At 46.7% G+C, this 26,057-nt stretch overlaps 1 protein-coding gene across 6 annotated transcripts; it reads right to left on the reverse strand.

Moving 5' to 3' along the window:
* Positions 1–134: 134 nt before the first annotated feature.
* On the reverse strand, positions 135–25,991 carry LOC122394163 (protein tyrosine phosphatase domain-containing protein 1-like). 6 transcript variants are annotated; one of them, XM_043390851.1, is made up of 14 exons: positions 25,664–25,991; positions 23,507–23,608; positions 22,027–22,274; positions 19,707–19,787; positions 11,719–11,831; positions 11,051–11,173; positions 10,125–10,308; positions 9,307–9,430; positions 8,789–9,014; positions 6,886–7,055; positions 6,455–6,614; positions 5,229–5,344; positions 3,472–3,619; positions 135–2,743 (listed from the first exon to the last, which is right to left on the reverse strand). In XM_043390851.1, the coding sequence occupies exons 2-14, from the start codon at positions 23,525–23,527 to the stop codon at positions 2,403–2,405; spliced, it is 2,055 nt and encodes a 684-aa protein (XP_043246786.1). In that variant the 5' UTR covers positions 23,528–23,608; positions 25,664–25,991; the 3' UTR covers positions 135–2,402. The 6 variants fall into 6 exon arrangements, with proteins under 6 accessions (XP_043246786.1, XP_043246784.1, XP_043246785.1 ...); XM_043390849.1 differs by having other exon boundaries at positions 25,803–25,872; XM_043390850.1 differs by having other exon boundaries at positions 23,507–23,805; positions 25,803–25,864.
* Between the last annotated feature and the right edge of the window lie 66 nt (positions 25,992–26,057).

Below are 26,057 nucleotides of genomic sequence, written 5' to 3' on the forward strand. Positions count from 1 at the left end.
AACGCCAAGAGAGATGGTGTTTACCAAATTAGGTACTTCCACACAACTACCGCCTATCGAAACGTTGCTTGTCAAGCATGCTTTATTTAGGTAATACCCAACATTTGATGATCCCACGATAGAAACACACGACATCCGCACGTTTTTTATTATTAGGTACGTACATAACAACGAACAATGTGCCGTCTAATCCTCGGGCTTCTGAGCACAGGTAGGCACTGGCTACCGCAGCAGGCCCAAGTGAAAAGGGCAAAAGGTGGCCTGGCCATTGTCCGTCCGATCTATACAGGCAGAGACGAAACGCCGCACGGCCCACCAGCTGCGCTGTCAACCGCCCGCCAACCGCAATGCAATGCTTAATTGCTCATGACTTAGCTCAGCTCAACAAAGGTCTCTCGGTGGCTAGTTTCTCTTATATCTAGCTCTTGGGCAATCTTGGGATGATATCAATGACGGCTGTCATTGGGAGATATGGCGCTAATAATAAACTTATAGCATACCTATTGCATAGCTATAGGGAGATAGAAGGATAGGAACTGAAGTAAATTTTAAGTTAAAACCTAGAACTAGATATATGGATAAGTAAGTACCTAGGGCGTACCAAACTATTTTCCCTTGGAGAAAATGGCTTGAATAGCTCGTAAACAGTCATGAAATTGAAGGTTCTGCCGCAAAGATGCGTCAATTTGGACTTGAGGTTGTTACCTGACCATTGTGATTTCAGGATTTACTGCTGTCATTCATTAAAACAACGACATTTTTCCAAAAACAGACACGAATGATTTAACGCTTCCAGCCCATCTAGCGAAGACGTACCTATTTAGGCAATGTCACATACAATTTACGCTCATTTCAATACTGCACACCCTAATAACTCAAATTTGTATGCACAGTATAGTCAGATCTAGGTACTCCTTTTGCCTCCTGCAAGAATGGACTAGAAGTCGGCATGACATAACTATTTCATAACACAATTCGATTCGATTGCATAAGACGCTCCATAGTCCATGAAATAGCTTAGTCAATACTCATGCATAACTAAAGCCACTACGACATGAGTCTACGGAACGATTGTCCGTTTTGCAGAGTTGGCATGAATTATTAAGGCAAACGTAGCAAAAGTGTATCAAAGTAGAACAACTGCAATGGTTTAACATCAGCAACACAAGAACATCTGCCATCTGGAGTGTAGCATTGATATGAACTGAAAAGCAGCGTTTCACAGCTATATTCTCGAGTAAATACTGCGCGAATCCCTTCCGTCGCCCGATCGTCGATGCACTATAGGCGCTTCTCGCAACATTTCATTCAACTCTCAATCAAGCACTGGAGGTCATAACTCTGAATCTCTACAGGAGCTTGATAAAAAATGCGTGAATTATGTCGACATTAATAAAGGCTGATACATACAATGCATCTGAGCTAAATATTTTGGCATTTTATAAGGTTTGTGTTATTTATGAGCTGTAATTTCAGAGTTTAGAAAATATTCATAGGTATAATCTAACATAATTTCAGCATTCGAAAATGTTTTTTTGTGGATAGGTATACCTACTGCGTCTGAAGTTAAAGTTTTTCATAACAATACCAATGATTTATGTCGAACCATTTATCTTTCGTTGCATGACCTGAAATCTTAAATAAGAGAGCGGCAATTGAAAAGAGCTCACTAATCTTTCGCAGGGTGACGTTTTATCTATAGCAAATCTTAAATGAAATCCGTAAGTACTGTCTGCCGATATTTTACAGTCAAACAATATCGGACAATAAAGTTCTCGAGCAGCACTGACTTCCTTGTAAGTCGCTAAAACGCTTGAAACGCAAAAACGATAACGTCTCCAAGCATAACATCCGGGAATAGGTACCCCTATGAAACCAATCAATCGTAAGCATTGGCAGATCCATATGAAAAACAGCGTACTTAATGCACCAAAGATAACAGTGTTCATCCGTTAATAATGAAGAAGCACTTTGCATATCATACTGAAGACCCGGCGGTATACTAGGCACGTTCACTCTGGCTCCGTGTTGAGTGCCGTCACAACTGAGCTCGGCCCTTTGTCGAAGCGGATCAGCGAGCTGTAGACCCCCGGCGACCACCGTGACTGGCCCAGTATTTATACGGATGCCTAACGATCCTGCATGCACTCTGTAGTATCTCTGGCACGCCTATATAGATACCAAAATCACATTTGGATTGTGGCGATACGTACCGCTAGCGCGACACATCGGACGGCTCTTAGGACGGAAAGTCGAGTTCGAATCCCAGCACGGTACAGTTTTATCGCTGTTAATCCGTTCTCACTTTACCCGATTGTCTCTCAGGCACAGACCAAGTGGTCTACGTCTCAGGGCTACTCCGTGCGCCCCGCGCCCGCGCTCGCGCTCTGACAGTGCCACACTCAGGGATCATTTCCTGACGACGACGCGCGCGGTGGCTGCTCCTGAAGAGTTTCGTCGGCGGTGGGCGAGGGCGAGTGGCTCGAGCTGCTGGCCGAGCTGTGGGGTGTGTGCAGCGGCCGCATCCGCCGGCTGGCGGCGGTCTCCTCCGAGTGCGAGTGTGTGAGCGTGGCCCGCGCCAGACTGGAGTGTTTGCCGTGCGCCGACGGCTCGTCGTCCAGCGACCGGGCCGGCACGTGCGTGCCCGGCCGGGCCGTCTCCAGACTAACCAGCTCCAGAAGTGTCTCCATGAACTCGGTCAGCTTTCGCAGAGTGCCCTCTCGCATCTTGGAGTAGCCCTTACCTGCCGCAGATAGGTGTTTTATTATACAAAACGTCATGCACGAAGCGGCTGTCGTTAAACGGCATGTAAATATTCGTCACAAATGATACGACTACAATAATCTCGCATTGAGACTGGTTACCAACGATATTTTTAGGAATTCTAAGAAGATTCCAGTCACGTCATTGGAAATGCAAGGTGCGGTTCTTTCGAGCGAAACAGGACGACAGTTAGTTAGGTACTTATCCTCTCGGGCTGATATAGATCTGTCGGTATAAATTAGTAATTGCGACAGCGGTAAAGATAAACGTGAGGTTAGGATCTTCGGGAATTAACCAGATTTGAAAAATGTCGAATGAGTGCCGTTTGTTCCAAATAACCCGATGATTTCAGAACCAGATTTTCGTCCCGTTAAGCGAAATAGACAACGATAACAAGATCGACCAAACCCAGGCATCAACAAATTACACTAACCAAAGTTTTGGCTAACAATTATCATGCCTAACCCATTTGTCCATTAGTGGGTGTTTTAAGTACATTTTACAAGGAATAACGCATAAAACAGCCCATCCAGTACATTTTCTACACGTTTTCGGCCGAGAACACTAAACTCTAGCGGCTGTAAGCGTACGGCATATCTGTTAAACGTTTTTCGCACTCTTCTACTTCGATCTTTTCTTTGTGCCAGAGTGGCTATATTCCATCACCGTTATGACTCAGACACGGAGGAGCGCGTGCTCGGTGCTTACCTGCAGGCTTCAGAGTTCCCTCCACGGGAACCCCCTGCTGGGTGAGGGCTGCCGCAACTCGCAAGAGCAGGCTCTTCTGCTGGTCGGGCGTCAGCGGCTGCAGGCGCGATATGAACCGCACCAGGTACTCCACCGTGAACCGGGTGTCCTGCAACGCACAATCAACTTTAGATTTGTGTCCCGCAACTCACACCCGATCTGCGAGCCGCGTATCCCGCAACTGAGACCAGACTTCACTGCCAGCTGTCTCAGTAACCGCATGTCCGGTGGCTGATTTATAGCTGATCATGCACTTGCAGCGAGCAAGTACGTCCTGCGCCATAAAAACGGAGGCTTAATTGCGCGCAAGTTCAATGTCATTGCATTGTGGTATGCGCAGCGGGCGCCGGACACATCATTAGCAATGTGAGTAGTAACGAGCCAGTGATGCAAGCAATAAACACGGTAGTTGATGAATTTATGTCTGATGCACAAATAAAATAATGCTTCATGAGATGTAGGTATTGTACCTACTTAGCTGGGACGAAATGAGATCAGCCGATAACATTTTGAAGGACTCCAGGAAATAAAACTGCCTTCTACAAATTTATGATATTCTTTGTGAAATTATGGGCCCTCTTATAGTCGTCATATCAGATGCAGATACGACATCCTAATTAATAACGCATGACTTGGGTCATTTGCAATCTGCTAGACAACAGTATCTTCTTGTTTCTGCGGTTTTGTTTCCACGTCTTATTCCGCTAGGAAGCAATCGAAACTGTCGGTCGTTGGTGGTGTTTTGAAACTTTTTTTTTAAACACTGGTGAAGCTTTTTTTCTGACATGAGCGCAGACTGCAGAGGATGAAGATATTATACCGGGTGGCCCCCCCCAAAAAACTTCCGAACTTTGGAGGCCTATATCTCAAATTTGAGTGCAAATAACGAGCCAAAATTCTCATCAAGTTTGCGTCATTTCTTTGCGCATTGGTATGCCAAATTATAACACTCTATCATCATTTTCAAGCCAGCAATCTTATGTTGAATTAAGTAAGACGTTTTTGCTTTTTTTGCCGATGTTGGACGGTAGTGATGATTGGCTTAGACGTACCATGTTAGGAAAAAATAGAAAAATGGAACACGTGAATGAAACCAGCTCGTGTGTTGTTATTTTAAATATTTTTGTCCCACTTATGTGCCGAATATTCAAATACTGAGCCAAAATGGTTTCAATGGATGCCATTCGTTTCAACACTGAGTCCTGTTTCGAGCAGGAGTGGCACGGTGCATGGGTTACTGCTGATTGCCCTCCCTTAAAGAAGATCAAACAGTAAATCGACCGAATAAGGAAAAAAGCTAGAGGGAATGTGCCACCCTAAGGCCTGAACCATCGGTGAGGCTAGTTGCCAGTAGCAGTCATGGCTGCAGGCCGTGGCCGAGATGGAAGTGGCCCGTTCACTCACATTTTTTTAGTAAACATCTGAGCAAAAAAGTAATTTTTACATGGCATGCTAGAAACACGAACCATTCAAAAAGTAATTGCCCGAATAACATAAAAATAATACAATGAAGGTACTGAAAATATATGCCGCATTGACTATCGGAAGTTTCAATGTTGTGTCTTTATGACTTTCTGAGAAATGCTGATTTTTAAAGTTGAGAACGTTTTTTCTGGGCCACCCGGTATACATATATCGAGGATGTGGCCTGTGATAATTGACAGAACCAATAGCGGTAAAGATAGACTTTTCACGACGTTCCAGCGTTGCGAACATACCTTGTCCTGCTTGGTGAAGCAGTAGTCAATTTTTCCAGGCGCCAGCACTATGTATGTTAGGTATTCCTTGTCCAGTATCGGTGTCTTGAGGTGCTCCAGCCAAGTAAATAGTAAACCTGCCAGTGACAAATGAGTGAATTAGTCTTTTAAGTGCGTCAACCTTATACCCAATGTCCAAGCAAAATAAACAAATGATCAAAACAAGCTGCCTTAATCATCTCTGGTCGAGGGAGCGGTGCTATTTGTGAAACCATGTCGTTTTCTCAGACGTCATTACAAGTAGGCTTCAGGGTAAGGGAAGTGAAATTTCTGACTACGAGAAGGTGCTCGACCTCACCGGAATATAGGGATCAGGCCTGGTCAGAATCTAGGCCTGGTTCCATAAGCACGTCAGCACGCGATAACCTGTTACAGACCGGTGAGCGGTGACCGACATGTATACCTGTTGTTCTGTGATCTGTCACAGATCTGTAATTGGTCATTAACCGGTGACCTGTCAATGACTTGCAACCTATCACGATATGAACTATGAAGTGGGGACTGATCGGAGCTGCGATCGTTGTCCCACCCAACCGACCCAAGATAGACCCAACCAAAGCCAGTCTAGTGGTGTTCTCACCAGTCTTTTCACTTATCCGCTGCGCAATGGAACCAATCCAATTCCTGTAGCTCACGACGCAGCTACGAGGCAGCAATAAATTACGGTGCCTTTGACATAATTTATGCAAATGGTTCATCATACAGCATCAGCGAGGAATTGGTCGTGAAACCACCCCGAGCGGTAATGTACCCGGAAAGTCGCCATTGACCGGTCGATATCCAGTGAATAAAACACGTCCCTGCCGCGAGTGGCGGCACGCTACCGAGACACACTCCTGCGGCACTGTGCCGCCCTCATAGACGCTACTGGAGCCGCTCCTCCCATAGACACTGCACTGGGGCGGCACCTCTCATAGACACTGCAATGGGGCCGCAACTCTCATAGACACTGCACTGGAGAGTGGGAATCGTACCGTCTAAAGGCATTGCACTGGGCATCGCGGTGCGATGCCCAGATTCCCAGGCATGAATCTGCAAATTTATGACGATATTTCGCAAATTTATGATGATATTTCGCAAATGAGATTTCAAGTGTCAAAATAAGCCGTGTTATAACGTCATCCATTCCAAACTCGCCCAAAGAGCCCGCTTACACCTGCCGGTAAGCACCTTATTCCGCTGCTCACCAGTGAGAACCTTGAGGTCCGTCTCGGTGCCGAGCTTCTCCCAGGCTGACTGGCGGATGTTGAGCTCCAATCGGAAGCTCTTGATGCGTTTGTTGAACTCGGGACCGAGGAGGGCGTGGTCCACCAGCAGCGCGTCGTAAATGGCGGTCACCGGTACCCTCTGAAAGTATAGGATATAGATACCGTCAGGTCAGGTCAGGTGGGGTCAGGTCAATGCAGGTTGAAGCCAAGCGCTGAGTTTACAGCGACATAAGGACAACGGCGTCATGCGGGTTTCTGGCTCAAAACAATTCAGGAAACACAAACGCACATATCGATAAAATACATTACAGAGCCTACATATTTCAGAGCCATCTGTCCTGAAAACCTGCATATATCCGCTTTCCCGCAGTCAGCTAGCCGTCTCATGCCCGCAGCAGCGGCCTCCCCACCTGGATCTGTTCGTCCTCGGCCGCCTTGCGGAGGTCCACCTGCGACATCATCTCGTGGTAGACGTCGTTCTGCGCCAGACTCTGGTTGTGGATGCCGTCATCGAGCACCGAGTCCAGACTGGTGTCATCCACAGTCGACCCGAGCCGGGAGCCGTTCAAACTGTCCGAACCTGCGCGGAACCGAGAAGTGTCAATTGGGGCAGTGTGTTTCAGTGGCGAGTGTTGAGGTGATGCTATTACGTTATGTCTTGTAAACGACAATCACCGAACGATAGTTTCTTAAGCAACGGACGAATTACCAGCGTTAAGAGCATTGTGCCTGAAGATTGAGGCTACGTTTGGCGTTTACAGACTTGAACCACAAACTGAAGGAAACTTCTGGAGAAAACACCATTATTTGCACAAATTAAACACGGGGGAAATACCCCACTGATCTCAAGCCAAATGCCGCGCTTCGCATCAGCGACTATCTTTATGCGCTAAAACAGTAAAATAATTTTCATTACATAACATTCATACTTCTGCGACACCGACGCAGCAGAAAACGCCTGATACGCTAGTGAGCGGTTCGCCCATGCGGAGATGGGCGGATTTCGCCCAAGGTGATGCCGGCTCGCCCTTGTACAGACGTGTTCGAATGAGATTAACAGTTCATGTTGGTGTTAGTCACCAAAAGAGGATAAAAAGTGACCGCGACAAGGACAGTTAGGCCGTCACATTTTAAGTCACAAAGGGGGTTTGGTTTGACAGGTGAACGGGACGACACGATGTTGTGTGTGAATTGTGTCATATTCTGGTGTGAGATCGAAGTCTCACATCATATACCAACTCAATGTGTGTAGTGTTCTCAGTGAGGTTCGACCGTGTGGCGAGGGAATGAGTTTGCAATAATCGTCAAAATTATCTACCAACCGATTAGTATTTGGAGCCCCTGCTATAGCTGCAATCGGTTTGATTTGCGATAAAATATATCTTTGCAACAAGTGCATGGCTGCTCAGCGAACAATGGCATTTTGAAGATGAAATAGATGCTTCAAAATAATTTAGCTACATAGACATGGAACTGGATTTTCAGCCCATCACAGCTTTAATCTAGAAATCCTTGCATCAGTGCTTCTGAATTTGCAGCTTGTCACTTATCTAAATGCATCGACTAAAACAGGTGAAAAAATCGGTGGACAATAAACAGGTTAATCACGCCATATATAAAAAGGCGAAAGCCATCTTAATTAGCAACTGGCAAGGTGAAGAAATCAACGACCTTTTCATTAGATGATTCCAGCATGTGACCTATTGCCAGCAGTTCTTTTTTCCAGTGCTGCGGTTAAGTGGACCTCGCTCTTTCGCAGTAAGCTCCTGTGATTGCCCTCAATACCGAGCGATAATCGTGGCTCAATCTATGTTCTAATACCACCACCCGGTTCAGAGTGCCCATACAAATCTCATCGATCTGCAGCTAATCGTCACTCGTGACTCTGCATACCGTTCGTTTCGTGACTCCCACACGCGCGCCAGCAGCATGCCCTCGCCACGATGTCACGCACGCTTCCATGGCGGCGTTGTCTCACCGAAACGGGACTGCTGTATAGGATCTACAGGATCTCCATCGGCACTTTGACGATGTGAGGAATGGCTCCTGCCGGAGTGTCTTACCTTGCGGCATGAGCCCATTCGGCCTCTTCCTCAAGGCATGGGCTCTCGCTGATCTTGAAACAAGGTCTTTCCGCCAGCCGCCTTATCGGTTGTGTTTTACCCTAAAGAATTGCCACTGTGTCTTACCATGAGGAACGTTTTCTCGGTGTATCCATTGCATGTCTCATCGTGAGAAATGCTATGTCTCGCTGTGAGACACGGTCACCGTCGCGTCTCAGGTCGTGAGACATAGCCCCCCGTCATATCTCACCGTGAGGCACGGGCGAGTCGGACGGGCTGGTGACGGGCATCGTGCTCATTTGCGAGTAGCTGAGAGTGCTGGCCGTCTCCCCCTGCAGGCGGGCGGCGATGAAGAACGCCGTGAAGCTCGGCGACCCGACCCGGTAGTCGGGAGCCGCGCTGAACAGACCTCCGGACCGCGAGCGGGAGACGGGCTCGCAGAGTCGCACCAGCCGCTCACAGAGAACGTATACCAGCTGGGGGTGGAGGGGTAGTAAAGGGGAGAGAGGTCAGCTGTTGGTGGCGGAGTGGAGGGGCTGGGGAGGGGAGGTCAGCCGATGGAGGCTGATGCTTCTTACGGAAGGAGAACTCACCGTGACCATGCTGTTCACATGGAAGTTCACATTTCTTCAGCTGAGTTAAAGGGCTATTTTACATATTTTCGTCACAGCCATCGCGGTAACACTGCTATATCGACAAACAATTAAGCTACACACAAGTATTAGGACCTCTGACCGAATGTTCGTTGCGCTTGCTTATTGTATTTACCTTGGGTATGTGTCGCAGCACTCGTGCCTCATAGCCGTGCAGGACGTGCCTCTGGCGACTCAGACACTGGGCCAGTGTGAACTCCGGGTGCTCCTTCTTCTTGTCCCGGTCCTTCACCAGCTCCCTACGCCATTGTCATAAGAAAGACGTTAGAAATTCGGTCACCTCTAGAATTAGCAGTCAATGTTCAAAAACATTTTATGGAATCAGATAATTGAGCGAAGTCTTAAATGCGAATAAAAACTGGCCTTGAAAGCTAGCCCTATAGGCATACACTTGGATCGATGGGCAGTTACTCGAAAATAAGCTCTTCTTGGCAAAACGTTTCCGGTAAAACGTTAATCAGCTCAACGAAATAGCGAGGCGCTTGACTGTCAAGGACATTTTGTTAGAGCCACTAAAAGGATTAGAAGTGCGTAAATCTTCGAATTATTTCCCGATAGCTTCTTTTAATGTTGAATAAGATGCGATGAGCTGATGGATGTCACGAACGGTTTACGCAGAACAGTATCACGAAATTCACTACAAATATTTTCCGCTTTAACCGTAAGTTCGTAACCCATGTAACCACGGTCACTGAGTAAAATTAATTGAACAGTATTACGGAAGTGAGAATGAATGAATGTTCTCTAATATTTTTTTTTGTTTGTTGCTCTTTCTGTACTGTTTGATTATCATTTGAAGCTCCTTCTTCGGATTCCGGATGTAACCCCCTTTTTAGAAAAGACGGTCTTCTGAGAGACGAGAGTTTAGAGAAGACGGACATATGTGAGATGTAGACCTTGTTGGAGAAGACGAGCTTTGAGTTGTGGACGTACTTGTTTGAGAAGACGACCAGCTGTGGAAGGATGAACTGCTCGAACTCTTGCACGGCCAGGATCTGTCCCCTGGTCTGCACGGCGTTCGGCCGCTTCAACCTCACGTAGCGGATGGCGTCGTTGGCCTTCACCCTGAGCCAGTAGACCAGGTAGCAGGCGATGATGACGCCCGTCCGGCCCAGCCCTACGGGAGGAGACTGTCAGCTGGCGCAATAGCTGGCGGACTATAACACGTCGCAGTTGCGTGGCAAATAACTGCAAGGTAATCCAAGCGTAGATAACATCGGAAATGTCAGCCGCTGACATGTAAAATATTAATATCTCGCTATTTTGAATGTCTTTTCTTTTAACGAAAAAAGTCCAGCAGGCATCAGCACCTAGTGACAAAGAAGCCATGCTTATAGCCCTTATTGCCAGGTGGTGCTTTCCCCAGTCCCACTGCTGGCTATATATTTGTGTATGTGGCATGACGCTCACGGGCCACAGCGTCGCAGAAACGGTCAGCGGCGACCACCAGTCGCCAACGACTTCGATTTATCGACCCCACCAGCTCTGGCGAGCACTAAGGACCTCAACAAGGGCCCGCGCGCGCACCGACCGCCCTGCACAAACAACCCGAATTGGACGGATGTCCCGCGTGCCTGCTGCTAACCAGCTGGCCCGCAGAATGGACGCTGGAAACGGCGCAGGGTGTGGTATAAATATGGAAGGTCTTATAGTGGATGGTAAAGTGGGACTGGTATCACCATTGGCCCAACTCACGGGACGGATGTTCGGATATTTACAGATAGTTGTAATGTTGATGTGAATTTTGATGTGCTGGGTTTTACGGTGATGTGAGTAACGAGTAGGTACCATTGGGTTGATGGAGATATCTCTCTATAAAAAGCAAAAGCAGGCAGGATCACCACCAGCCCGCAGCTAACCTGCATGGCAATGAATGGCCACTTTTCCCTGGGTGAGTGCAAATGCCAGCACTTTGGTGATGTCCAAAATGCCCGCTAGCGACGGCTCGCCGTAGTCCTTCCATCCAAAATTGTAGAAAAACACTGAAACAAAATGGAGCGCTTGTGAAGTCAAAGCAAAGGTGAATGGCGGTCAAAGTCTAGCGGACGGCTATTATATTACGCATGGAATTGGCTCCAGATATGTCACTTAATTAAGTTAAAAACATTTTACTCTCCACATGAAGATGTCTAAGCCAACTGCCACATCTCTACACCTTCTCCAATAAATTATGAAGTGACGGACTCTTTCGGATTGAACCTCGCTACCCTCCGTGTAGCTAGCCCTGCGTGACACTTATAAATTGATAGTTGATGATTGTGTGATGCGATGATGAGCTGCCAATAAAATTAAACGGTGAACTGATTTCCGATGGATTAAATACCAGTTGCACACCAAACTTGGGAACTTAATAAGCCGGCAGCAAAATGGCAACAGCCTATTCGACTTCACAGAAAAGCGACCTCAAAAGTAGTACTAAAAAGAGTCATACATGCATCCTAACAATATAAAAATGATAGCGACCACTGAAGCTATTCGTTGAATCATCGATCTATCACCGTGAAAGCCATTTAGTCGACCCACATACCGTCATTGGTCATGAAAATATTGGGGTCGTATGTGAAGCCGCTCTGTTCAATAGTGCCACAGTGGGAGTGCTCGCCGGGTAGCTGAAGGTTGACCAAAGACCGGATCCCCAGCCTGCGGGCAGAGAGGTCAGCATCAGGTCAGTGCAGTGATCCGTGGAAGGCGTGAAAATGGGGAGGAGGTCAGTCTTTGGGAGTGGCGATGGGAAAGCAAATGGGAAATGAGCGTTGGGAGAGGGTAAATGGTATGACACTATAGTTGAGTCAGTTTTTGGGAGAGAATGAAGGACTCCGGGTCAAATCCATAGCACAGTCGACTGGAGGTAAGCGTCAGGCCAGAGAACAGACATCAATGCAGCTCAGCGGACCCATATCATTCTGAAGCTGCTCATCAGAGCAGCACGGCCTAGAACAAGACAGACACCGTAGAATTGCAACGGCGCAACACGTATAAACGTTGGGATGAGTGATATAGTTAACGTTTATCTTACTTAAGACGAAATAGTTGTGGATGGGTTCAGGACTAAATATTCTGTATTTGTTTGCTCATAGAACATAATCATGATTGTAAGACAGGCCCATTTTCGGTTTACGTTATTTCTTACGTACGCACATGCCTACGTACATTCGTGTGTAAGAGTCAGGCCCTAAAACTCGGCGATTTAAGCTGAGCCAGCTAGTCCCTGAACCAAGCTCATCAGGCATGATTCGGAAGAACGAATATCAAAAATTTAATTGCTTTTAATAAAAACGTTGTATAAGGCTAGATATTCGCAAATCGTGATCGGTCATGGCTTTTTATTGCATAAGTAGGCACTAGGCAGCCGCATTATGCGGAAACATCAACTTTTTAACATCCTGTTTCAAGATTAAACATGTATGATGAATGTTTCGAACACACCCTTGACATGTTTTAGCCATGCATTTGCACTAAATCCCTCCCACTCTGATTTTTGCTAATCTATCACCGTTACATTGTCAGACGAAAAGAAACGAGGCGGTTGCAGCCTAGTCCCTAATCTGTTCCGATACCATCGGCGGCGACTGTGAGCGGGCGGGCTGTGCCTATCGGACAAACCGGAGACATATGTCAGACGAGCTGTGGCCCCGCTAACCAGAAAACCAGACACCCAACTGGGATGGGGCTGATTTCGGCGGACGGTGTCCCTTAGCACTGACTTATCATATATGCACTGCAAAGTCTGCAATATCGTAGAAATTCTTGAAGTTATTAAGCTAAGAGTTAGGTACATGAAATCGGCAATACCTATATATCTATAACGATTTAATTATTAGCTTAACTTCATCCTATTTTTGATAAAGACTGTGGCTATGACTGTGACTATGACTGGCATAAACCCCAAATAATGCGAGTTATGTGCTTTTGACTAAAATTCTGTCAGAACTGCAATAGGTATCGCTATTCTTTTGCATGGGACAAACATCAGTAGTAATGCCCTAGCCCTATAGTCGGCCGAGGGGGTGCCGCCCCCTAGTTTTTTTTTCGCGATAGCTCCAAGCACGCCAGCGATAGAGGACTGAAACTTGGTATACCTGACCTTTGATCCAAGACGTGTCTTCTGACACCAGCCTCATTTCCAGGTCAGGTAAGGCCCCTCTATGACGTCATAAGTGAACCTCTGCACGGTCCTCAGATGTCGCAACTTCGCAACGCCCTCAGCGCCAGAGGAACTTTCACAGGGAGATGAAATTTACAGGATGTAGTATCTTCTAGAGGTCTCACAGCCTGCATATCTCGGATTTTTCCTAAAGGTCACATAAGGTCAGGTCGGTCACGTGACCTCACCATTATATCCCTCGCCCTGTAAGGGAGGGGGGGGGGGGGGGTCCATGCGACCTCCCTGAGTTTTTTTTTGCGATGGGCACCGAACCATTACGCGTATCGTGCTGAAATTTTCCATAGCATATGGGGCAGGCCTTGCGCAACTTTTGATAAAAACGTTATTTTCGGGTCATGTTAGGTCACCGAGCTATGACGTCATAAAAGGTTCAACCTCCGACCGTTTTTGACAGAAATCGTACATTCCGCGTAACTGGACGTGACCTCATCGACAAGAACGAAACTGTTTCGTGTGGTTTATGTCAGATTTTGACAGGACGTGAATCTTTGCATTGTATAATATTGACCTTTCTAGGGTCAACCAAGGTCAATGACCTCGCATGTTCACACGATGACTTCTGTGATATGAGCTGTGTTTAGTGGGGTTTCTTGAGGTCCTGAATCCGAATCCGTGGTTCAGTTTTCACCTAAACGCCTTCAAAACTGTTCCTTGACCTTAACAAGGTCAATCAAGGTCAATTAGGACCGTCCTCGTCGGCGGTGGGTATGACCTCCCGTGTTCCCGGAGACTACGTCACGCCAGTAATGCTGAAATGCGGTCAACTATACATCATTTTGTAGCTTATTTGTTGAGAAACAAGGCCGTAAAAGTTCCATGTCGCTATCTTTCATAGATTTGCCAATATTGGCTAAGTAACTTGGAAAATTATAGCTTTTCCCTGAAATTTGACCTTTGACCTGTCATAACTGGGTCAAATATTGACCTAGGGTCGAAACTATTACTACCAATCGCGAGTACCCGTTGAGAGCAATCGTTTTGGTTGCGAAGCACTACGACGCTTAGTTTCGAAACGCCAGGGGGGGAGGTCGCATCGACTCCCTCCCCTGCCAGGCCGCGTTTTGAAAAAGGCCGTGCCAGGGGGAGGGTTATGTCACTGGGGGAAAATGAAAACTGCTATTCTAGCGCCGGGAACAATCTCAAACCATCACAATCACGCGGAATCTTTTTCCACTCCTTGCATGGTTCGAATCTTCAATTTTGCATCGCTGACCCAGGGTGATGTTAGTAATGACGTCACTTGGGTCAGTTTTTCGTCAATAACTCCCGATAAAATTGAGCTAGCAAGTCGGGAAAGCCACCAACGGACTCAGCCACCAAGGACCTGCAGGATCGAATGATATGCTAATGCAGCATGACATCCTACGACCAACTTCGTGACCTGGGAGCGCTAACCTGACCTTGACCTGAGGTCAACACCTCAAGTTGACCTCACCCGAACAAAAAGTATACCATTCGACGCACCTGAACAAGGAAAACACGATTATGTCAAAATCGCGGCTCTACGACCGTTTTTTGCGAAGTTATTTATGAAAAACTTAACCTGTGCCTTGGGTCACTTAACCTGACCTCAGAGATGACCAATTGACCTGAGACCATAAAATTGGTTACCAGTCGCTGCGTCTAGTAACGGCAGGCACACGCTTTTCCGCCACACTCTAGCTCCATCAGGGGCGAAACGGTGGGGGGGGGGGGGTCGTACCAACCAACCCCCCTCGGCCGGCGCGTATGTAGAAAGCCAATGGATCCGGCGAGGGCCAGCTGTTGAATAAAACATGGCGAGGGAGATAACTGTATGTAGTGGATGTTATTGCTTCAATAGTGCATACTGTCCTCCCTTAATCCCATTTTTGTTTCACAAACGCGGTCACGAGGATGAATGGGCTTTATACGTCATTTTATCTTAGACTTGTCTCTAATTGCACAACTTTATGCGTCATTTGCATAATCACTCATATCACAGAAAAATGCTGATTACTTGATTACCATAAATATCCCATATCTGATACCTACCCAACCTAAGTTGACATTGACCCACATAATGGGGCATTAAAGACGCTTACGTCTTATGCTGAGACACCTAAAGACGCTGAAGATTTCAACTATGTATAAGTCTCTCTAATGTATACATTTGCGCCAGTATCGTTCTGCAGCGTAAAGTGTCGTAAATATGTTTTATTTTTGGTTGAACATAATTGATCTTTTTTCTTTCTCATCAAAACTTCTTGGTCTGTTAAGAGTTTATCACAATTTTTCATTTGCAATCATTTAAGCATTATCTCTTTATATTAAGAATTTGGCAAATAAAAATAAAAAGAAATATGCACAGTAATACGGCATATCGTAAAGAAATCAGTGCACTAATGTTTGTAATTTAATGTCGCTCTACAAAAGCCAAAATCCCGTCAACGGTTAATGCTGAGATTCATCGATTAATAATGACTGATGCTGGCCTGGCCTGGCTGGCAACACTGCAGTGAGTATATCCTTGAAACCCCTGACCTAAATGTATCCAAGCCTTTTGTGCGTCATGAAATCAGTTTAGCCCTCAGGATATACCGGAACCGGCGGATTAACAAGAGCATATACTTGTTAGTAGCACAAGACCACACGCAACTAGGACAAAAAGATATGCGGGTAAGTCTGGTTATTGCAAGGTTCTAAGGACAAAAATGGGTGCGGTTCCCATCTTGATGCTTTTTGAAGGTCACAGCCCAAAAGAAAAGCTTGTGTTATCCACGCAACATTATCTGGAGCATAAATCTCGTAATTACTCGTCCGTTGTTCTCATTTCTCCGGGATCGCTGTTCATGCAATTTACAAATGCAGTGTGGCCTGTGGGTACTCCGCGAATATATCTACAATCGTTGTACTTGTAAGAATGATAGCCTATCTCTCTTGAGTTTCTTGGTTTATGAATATAAATTGCGATTTCAAAAGAAAACATCTTTTCGCGAAGCTTTTGGCAATGCACCATCAGCTCAAAACATATTCCATCAAGCATATTCAACTTCAAGACTATACCGGCTACTTAGCGCTGGTTATGGATAGCATCAGTTATGGAAATCGAGAAAATCGCATGGTGTTTTCATTGCAGGTGGAAGGCAACAACTGTTCCAGAGGTGGAAGGCTGCTTCTAGTTTCTAAAGCAAAACGATTCTCGGCTTAAAAACAATATTGAAATACATTTCTAGGTGCACCTTCTTTGTGTCTATCGTTATCAGGAACAAGTCCGCTCACCAGCTTATAAACGCCAAGAAACTTTCCAATTTGTTACATTGGATAATGGATAAGCTACAAGTCATTTATGCCTGGTGCTAAGCCTGTTCCGTATAGCTCAGTTGGTAGAGCAACGGACTACCGGTAGTGAGAGCCCGGGTTCGAGTCGCTCCGGCGCTCGATATTTGAAACTTCTGACGAGGATGGTCTGCGGTTGGTGGGACGGGAGCAGCCGCAGCCAGTTGAAGTCAGCTGAGTGGGACAGGCCGTGTCCGGCTTTGAAGGGCACGTTAAAGGTAGTGTGCCACCTTCCAATGATTTCCCATTTATTTTTCCTAGGATAAGAAGCTTCTGTTTTTACCTAATATCGTAAAAAAATCACAAATGGGCCTAAAATAGTGTGTTTTTTTTCGCCTAAAAGTTTATCGGTTTTTCGATATGTATAACAACTGTAGTGAGCTGACCTGCAAACAGGCGTCGGCAACAATCGCGAATGCGGCGCACATGTGACAATAAGCAAAGGTCATTATAGAGTTACGACGTACGGGAATGATTTATCAGCTGTCTAATCGTAGACAACACAATGTCGAATTTAAACTGTAAGCCTGTATTGGTATTGTTTCTTTTAATTTGGCTGTCGAACATTAATTTATGGTTTGAAATATTATTTTATGTAAAATAACTGATATGAAACAGCCGTCTCTAAAGTTATGACCCCATCTCACCACATGAAAGTGGCAGAAATGACAATGATCAGCTGACACATTTTTCTTGGCCGAAGTCAGAGCGCGCGGCCCGACGCACCACCACCGCTCCACAAAGTATGAGCAGAAGCCGCACCCAAAGCTAGGGTCCCGGTAACGTGAGGTAGCCGAGTCGGGGCAGCGTGCGCTGACCCAAGCCGGGGCTGCGGCTTTGGGCGCGGTCTACCGCATCCCCGCGGGCAGCCCCGGGCTATCACATGACACCGGGAGGACGCGCGGCCCCGGCTTGGGTCAGCGCACGCTGCCCCGACTCGGCTACCTCACGTTACCGGGGCCCTGGCTTTGGGCGCGGTCTACCGCACCACCTATCAGGCGTGTTCGAAACCGCAGGAGATGATGATTAACGGGTTTATCGAAACTTGATTGGATGAGCCTATCGGTAATAGCGATTTCAGTGTGTGCATTTATTGTTCATAGTGGTGTGAAATGTGGTTGGGGTACGACCGACAACCCGTTGGGGCGAATTTCGCACTGGGGTACTCAAAATTTGAAGAATTTAAGACGTTTCCATGAGTTTTGAAGGTATGGATAAGTTCTAAAAATCCGGTTCTCCTTATCTGGGCCATTACCTCCATACGGTCCAGGAAAGCTGGCACACTACCTTTAAACTTTGGCATCTAAATTCTCCCCGTTACCCGGAATTGCGCGATCGGGCGGTAGGAGTCGGGGTCTACGCAACAAGCTCTGCTTAGCGTGGGCCTCGGCTCTGTCAATCCGTCCATTCAAACATTCGAACTAAATTTATAATAAAGTACATAACAGGTTTGATGGTGCGCTTCCGATAGTTACGCTCTAAAGCACAATATCACCAGTGCTGCCTTGCAATATTGAATATTGAAGGCTGTGCCGAATCGATGGCCAGACTTTACCCTGTACTCTGACCTTTGAGGCTTACGGTGCGGGGTGCTGTTCAAGCTGCTAGAAAAAACGGGGTGTTCTTTTCACTTGCGCAATGGACTCTGGTATCTTCTCATTTTTCAAAGGTCTATTTTTCATCCGTTTTAGTAGCTAGAAATGTAACGTATTAGGTATGAATTTTTTTCTAGATTAGCTGCATTTGAAGATAAGTGAGAAAATGTTCTCATTCTATATTAAGTTAGCTCCTAATAACATAAAGACAATGTTACGCAATAACTGTGGTCGGCCCAGATCTAATCAATACAGGGATTTCACCCATCATGTATGTCAGCACCCCATGCGGCCGTATACGCCATACCATACCCTTTTAATCCTGATTGGGCACTACTGAGCCTGTGGTAATCCCACACGGACGCATGGCACGCAAATGGGTAATTTCCCGGGCACAAATAAACTATGCAAACGAGGCCTTCCAGCCACCAGGCACGCCACTGTTGTAACGACAAAACAAAACTGGCCTTGGACTATCGGATGCTTCGTCTTCCCCAGCTCTTGGGGGTTACAGGCCACTCAAGCAGTGACGTGCTTAGTATCACATATAAGTGAATTTATTAGACGAAAAGTTTATTAGAAGTTTGCTTTTATGAGCAATAGAACAAATGGAACTTCATTCTTATTCCATTTCTTTCGGACGTAGCAAATCGACCAAAACCGGATGCCCCTTCAAAGTGGCAATATGCATCTCATACAGATACATTGAAAATATGCTGAAACACTGGCCTTATGCGGGAACATAACGGTGTTCTAAGTTCATATCCAAATGCCACCTATCTCATCTACATATATTAAAATACCTTTGTTCATTTTTTAATGCATCCCCAATGCCCAATGTTCACAACTTTATTCTGCACAAAACTAAGCGCTCTAATTTTGCTTCTGCCTGAATCGCCAAAATAAATATGTTAAATCGATACGACTTTATTAGATAACGTTTGACATGACCTGAAAGAATGTGAGCTGGCCAGATCATCCCGTACACGTCATGCTGAATCCGTGTACGCCATAAATTTATATCTTGTCGACCAGTCTCCGTCGCACTTCTGTCACAGTTGAGCGATCCCCAGTCTAGCCGGATGTCGGGCTGGACAGACCGGGGAATCCCATGGATTCCGTCAGTGGACAGGCTTGGGGTTTTAGAATCACCAAATGATTAAGAGAAATCCGCCTCCGGGATTTGATTGGATGGAATGGCGAAGTAGGCTAGGTATAATAAAGGATGTTTAACGGCTGTTGGTAATTGTGACCGACACTGGCATTCGGCCATCCCCGACTGAACAGCTGCAATGCAATTCCACCTTTGGCCACCAGTTCAAGGGACAGTTACTTACAAGTTCGAGGAAAACTTAACAATAGTCGCTACTCGCTGGCAAACTGCTCAGGCCAGCTTTGCCTTTAGAGACAAATTCAGATGTGACAAGGATGCACACATTTATAGACCGGGGTGCTTACCGTCGGAAGTGCTCGATTGTGCTCTTTTCTCTGATTGTCTTGGTGTTCGGCCTCGCCATCGCCAAAATGTCGTCCGTGATCCTGAAATAAAACACAAACATCGCTGGTAAAATGGGCGCGGACAAGGGCGGTCCGAGCGTTCATGGTGATCCATAACTAGCCCTGCTTAGCATGACACCTGGGCCTACAGTCAACCACCCACACAACCAAAGACCCAATAAAAAATATTAGATGTATAGTTAGCACAGACGAGCTTTAGACATGCTTGCGTTGCAAACATCCCTGACCTTTGCGCTGCAGAAGAGTTTCATTCGCTAAGCACTGACGCGACACTGTAGAAATAAAATAATGGAAAGAGACAGGTGGAAACATTGGAAACGACCTTCAGTAAGTGTCCGTTTCTGACCGATTCACCTCCGTGGTGAATCCGGGTGTAGATCAAACCAGGCGTGATGATCAGCTTGTTGATAAGCCGTGAAAACTTTTGAAGCGATGCAATGCTACCCGATCGCAGACACTGTCTTAACACATGTCTACACCCAATAACATTAGTGATCTGCAAGATCCGTGACATGCCATATCCGGTGTAAGGTTACCCAATCTATCGTACCACTACTTTTAACTCGTTCTCACTTATAACAACTTCCTAGACTTCTGTCGTGACCGCTATGGTCAAGTATGATGTAATACCAATTTTGATAAAGAAATGCACAGTTGACAGTGGAATGCTTCTTTTTCTAACATGACTGTGACATAAATTCTCCTTTTGATTAAAATAAAAGAACGTTTTAAGTGTGAACAAGTCTGGTAATCAACTTTGCTCAAAATACAGATCTTCTCTCCAAAAGTTATTGGCATCAATTAAGGTGAAAACCACTCTTTTCATTTAAAAGACAATTTGTCATCTAAATTTCTTAAGCCCTAAGCAAAAGTTAGCGATAACCGAAGGCCTGGGTTAAGAACGCTATAAGGAGACTGTAGCGGGGCTCAATCGAATGCCGGTGTTTTGTCTGCAAACAAATGCCCAGCCATGCTACCAAGAGACGAAGAGCAACAGTTTGAGAGGACATGACTTGACACGATGACTATTGAAGCGTTGTGTTAGAGGGCACAGCGCAAAGCACAGCTTACGCTCATCGACCGCGGTACTTTAAGCTATCATTTAAACACAAGATTGTCTTTGCTGAGCCTGGTTTAAGTCCGTTAAGCTGACGTTCAGTCACTTTTAGCTCTGTCAGGCCTAAATTGGGGCCAAGCTTCGCACTCAATGCCATAAACTTTGCACTAGATGCGCAAGCCTGCATAGACGTATCTCAGGGAAGATGAGCTCGATTTCGGATAATTACGTACTAGAGAGTTAAATAAAGAGCTGACGTGTTTGGGTCGTGGATTGGATAACGCAGAAAGTGCATGTTGCAGGGCTCCAGTCCAACTGCCATTTGCTTTTACAATTTTACACATGCTATATTGTTTCTGCATCACATGTCGTCAATCGTAACCCAATTGTCGGAGGCGTCAAAGATACCGATTGAAACGGTATTCAGCTATACGATAAGAAACATATCCGCTTGGACTGCTCCTGCAGGATGTAGCCTAAGCTGAGGAACGGCTAGTCTGACTGCTCTGGAGTGAAGCTTTGTGCTCGAGCTGGCTGTCTTTTTTCTGTGTTGACCAGTTCATCGTCAAAACAGGTGAGCTACTGACACGATTACATGGTGAGGAGCAGAACAGGTTGTTTACTTTGCTATGGGTCAGTGGAGGAGCAGCACCTCTTTGGGCCAGTGAACTTTAGGGACTTACATAACAGCTGCTGCCCCAACTGTGAAGAGGCAGGTTCACAAATAGGTACTCCTTGCAACGTATGTATATGTCATTTTTACGCTGTGCTTGTCCTGGCTGGATTTTTCTGCGTTTAAAATGTTAGCGTGCTGTGAGATATGTGAGATATAAATAACCATCAAATAAGAGCTATTAAAATTGGACGTGAACTAAAGCCAGAGCTTTATGAAAGACGCTTTTCCAAACAGGAAAAATAATAGACTTTCGCATGGAACTTTATGAAAAAGACAAGCTCCCATGGATTCCGAAATGCAATCTTACATCTTATCCAAACCCCCAGATAACGTTAGCAGTTATGTTTCAAACATTTCTGAGTCCCATAATATCCAGAGCTGTCCCCGGCCTCTCTCATAATTGCCACCAACTATTACCTTCACATCCAGCGACATCGATCCCACCACCTTCCGCTCCCACAACCATCGCTAACCTCCCTAGCACAATTCACTCAACTCTCCCAAAGCCCCTGCCCCTCCCAACTCACCAGTGCGAGTAGATGCCGTCGACGGCCATCTCGCTCTCACTCCACTCTCGGCCGCTCTCATACTTGCACCGTTTGCCGCCGCAGAACATAGAGCACTGCAGCTCGTTGGGTGTCACCGTGCGCACGCTCTCCGAGAACATGTTGTAGTTGGGCTGCACCGTCGGCGTCTCGTCGGAGGGACGGATGAGCGCGGCTGGCCTCAGAGCCAGCAGCTCCGGAGGACGGGTGTGGGTCATTGTGGCCTCCGACTGCCGACCGAGAGGGTGCAGAAAGGTCACTTTAAAACACAAGTCATAAGAGAAGTCAGCCACTTCTTGGACTGAGTCAGCTACCGGATGTACTGGGCCAGTCCCTACATGCTTCCATGGACCGAGCCAATTAACTGAATGACTGGTCCAATAAATCCAGACGAGGTCAGAAACCTCATTAACTGCGTCACACACTTTACGAACTATGTAGGTTACCGGGCTACCCTCGGTATAGGTCGAAAGCATCATGAAACAATATAAGGACCATGCTAGATACGAGTTGTACTGTGCCTCTCGGATTGCCTCAGAAGCCACACAGAGTGGGCCAGAGTGGTCTCAGAGGGGTCATACACCTTATAGACTGAAATACTCATGGACCGAGTTTGTTAGACGCCGGGCAAGCTGTTAGTCACCTTTTGGCTTTGTTAGACATTACTCACGGATTGGGTACATTCATATACCCGGGACATTTTACTGGTACATATACCTGGGACATTTTACTGGGACATATACCTGGGACATTTTACTGGGATATACATAACTACTCACATATACCGGGGACATTTTTGCTGCACTGCACTGCGTTGCTGGGGCATCTAGGCTGAATTCGATACGATAATGTATTTCAGCGCCGATGTCCGCAATCCACTCTAGTTTGACCCGGCTCGAAACCGACCTGACCTATCCGGTATTTACTCGCCACTGCTGCGCCTTTCAAACAGACGCAATTCGCATTGATCTGTATCTGGTTCAGACCGGATATGTTCAACATAACATCAAAAACAGAAGTGTCGATGCGTGGCTTCGGCGTAGGAACACATTTCAATATTGCTGGCAAGTGAGTGTTGTGATATTTCTTTGCAGTACTTAACAACCATTTAAAAGAAATAGTTGAAGGCTTTTGTATCTATGGTTCTTTCATGGAAGAAGTTTGTGCATGAAATGAACCCTTTAAACATATCTTAACAGGGATAAAAATGGAATTTAATTAACTGTAAGTCTGAACTTTGAATACCGTCTTCTTTGTAAACTACCTCCTCTTCTTCATCTATCATTATTCGTATTATTACAATACACCTTCCAATAAAAATATTACACAAATACAAGCACAACCAGACAGTTTTAGTGATCACCGGGACACAATTGAGACAGTTCCGTATCTGTTCTGTATCTGTTGTAGTTCAGATCTGTATCCTCCCCTTGTGATGCAAGTGCCATCTTTCTGTTCGTACCTGTCGGTCTCCGTTCTGCATGGGGTCAAGCCGTCGTGGCCGTCGACCTGGTGCGTGCTCCAGGGGCGAGTTCCAGAGGGCCCAGCGACCGGCTGGGCAGAGCTACAGCAGAAGAAAATCACCGAGAGCACCGACACGACGGCAGGGACGGAACTCAGACGGTAACGGGGAAGGTAAGGAGAGATTTGGCGAGAGGAGACGGTAAATTAGCTTGAGATTATGAGCTTACTCGAGAAATGCAGTAAGAAGGAAATAACTGAGCAGTCTTCGAGCCTGGAAGAGGTTTTCGATGCAAGGAGCTAGAGAGCAGAGGAGAGTTTATAAGAAATGTTAGATGTCACAAGCACCTTACTGCATGACTTGAAACGCCTGACAGCAGACTTGCGGTGCTGACCTTAGCACGGCCACAGAACAATGACGCGTCACTCAACCAGCCACCGTGTATGTCACAGGCACATCTCGTCTGACAACACTCTGCGATCGCCGTTGGGCATCACTGGGGTGTCCGCTCACCGAACGGTCCCCGATCGGGTGACGGGCCGGCCGGGGCGCCGCCGGCGGCTGGCCCGGGGCTGCGGCTCGCTCGCACCACCCACCTGTGACCACTGAGGTCGGCAGCGACGCGTCGCCGACCTGGCCCGGTCGATATGGGCTGCGCCAGTAGCCGTGCCCCCGCCGTCGGCAGCGGCTCGATGCCCCCAAAGGAGGGGACACGTGCACCGACCGTCGCCAACGGCGGCCCGCGGCCACCGTCTGCCGACCCCCCGGCCCAAGGACCCGACCGGTGACGTGTGTTTGTATGTGTGCCTGCGTGGTCAGGGAGTGGCAGTGTGGATGACGCATCCAAACAGCAGTTTGAGTAAGGGCGTGGGCATGTGTCTGTGAGGGATGAGGGCGCCTATTGACCTGGAAACATCGGTAATGTTGGTGGCGGATTGCATATTTGAGTGATTATTAGCAAGCCAAAATCAGCGTACACAAATGCTGCCATTGCAGTCAAAATAAACATGAAAATGTGCTTGCTTTGGGGAGGGGGGTCACAATGAAGCCCAGCGAGAACAAACCTCTGACCATTTTTAAACTAAAACTTGCCGCTAGCATCTAAAATTATTGGCTTATAGATTTCTATACGTCAAATGGCGGATGATTGCTTTTCTGTACTGCCGATTGTCGTCTGGATACAGCCACCATTTAGAATAATGTAATTTCTCACATTTTAATGAGATGATAACGAGTTTCCGCTGAATTTTGGGTCCCAAGAAATAAAAAGGAGCACGCCAACGTAACGCTTTTATATAGTAATTATCTTCATTAAATGTCCTATCAGTTGAGAGCAGGTCTACAGATGTTTAGAGGCCTTCATTTGGAAGGATATACAACCCTTATCAAGAGGAAGATACTTCGATTGTATTAGGCTTTGCTTGAACGCTATTCGCTTACGCTTCGTCATCAGATTTGAGGTGAGATAACACATTGCTGAAAACGGCATGCAAGTCAAATCGTAAAATGTATTTTAACCTTTGGAGACAAAGCATATTAGCTCCCCAATAATGAGCCTGCAAAAACAAGTCTCCAGTTTATGTCCACTAATCAGTGACAGGAGCACAGACACTAAGCGCTGATATTTCAGTGCATACGGAACATCCTGTCTACCGGGACAGCCGTGCCACTGCGCCGTCACCACCCCCGACCGGAAAGTCCACTGACTAAAGGTCACCGACCCGGCCGGAGGTGACGAAGGCGGTGATTCCGGGTCGGAGACGAGTCGCCGAAATCCCCATCGGATTATCACGACTCTGGTGTAGTGTGCCGTATGTGATACATCTGTTGTCTCCATTCTTTTTTTATACGAAGAAACGTGATCAGTTGAAATGAAAGAGAACAAGCACCAGGAAATTGATGATTAGCGTTTTTAAGTTTAATCATAACCCTCATTGCTCTGGAAACAATATGATACAGAGGCGGATCCAGCTCAAAGTTTTTTTTTTTTTTGGGGGGGGGGGGCAAACCATAACAATTTATCGATTCTTTCCATGTCTCGTCCATAGGCGATAATGTTAAAATTATGCCGTTTGGGAGGGGCAAATGCCCATTTTGCCCCCTGGATCCGCCACTGATATGATACACCAGCTTCAACCCAACCTTCCAGGCTTTTACCTGGCTGAAAGTTTCAGCGCTGCATGAGTCGTCCAGCCGTCCAGTGTTTGTAATTTCAAAGCCATTCTTCTGATTCAACCGATGGCATTAAGCTCAAGACGAAGTAACTATGAATAACAATGCTAAAAGAGACACAGACTTGCGCGACTCGCTCCTCACGGCTCCCGGCCGGCGACACCACCCAGCCGCGGCCGCTCAGCCACTACACCTCACGGTCGCCACGGGCGCGCCCGTTCACCGCCCCTGCGAGCAGACTGACCCGCCGGGCACCCGATCACCGCCCCTATTCGCAGACTGTCCCGCCGGGCATGTGGTCACCACCCCTGCGGACAGACGTTTTCCCGGTTGCCAGGCCCATGGTCACCGCCCCTGCGGGCAGACTGACCCGCCGGTC

Source organism: Amphibalanus amphitrite, unplaced genomic scaffold (genome assembly GCF_019059575.1).
Source record: "Amphibalanus amphitrite isolate SeventyFive unplaced genomic scaffold, NRLGWU_Aamphi_draft 000577F_arrow, whole genome shotgun sequence".
NCBI lineage: Eukaryota > Metazoa > Arthropoda > Thecostraca > Balanomorpha > Balanidae > Amphibalanus > Amphibalanus amphitrite.

What these genes read in the sequence shown, in the direction of transcription:
- LOC122394163 (XM_043390851.1), bottom strand. Translation starts at nt 23,527, where the DNA reads ATGCAGAACGGAGACCGACAG. An exon ending in TGCAGAACGGAGACCGACAG is followed by an intron (nt 22,275 to 23,506) that starts GTACGAACAGAA and finishes CTCGGTCGGCAG; the next exon opens with TCGGAGGCCACAATGACCCA. An exon ending in TGCTGCGACACATACCCAAG is followed by an intron (nt 9,015 to 9,306) that starts GTAAATACAATA and finishes CTCCACCCCCAG; the next exon opens with CTGGTATACGTTCTCTGTGA.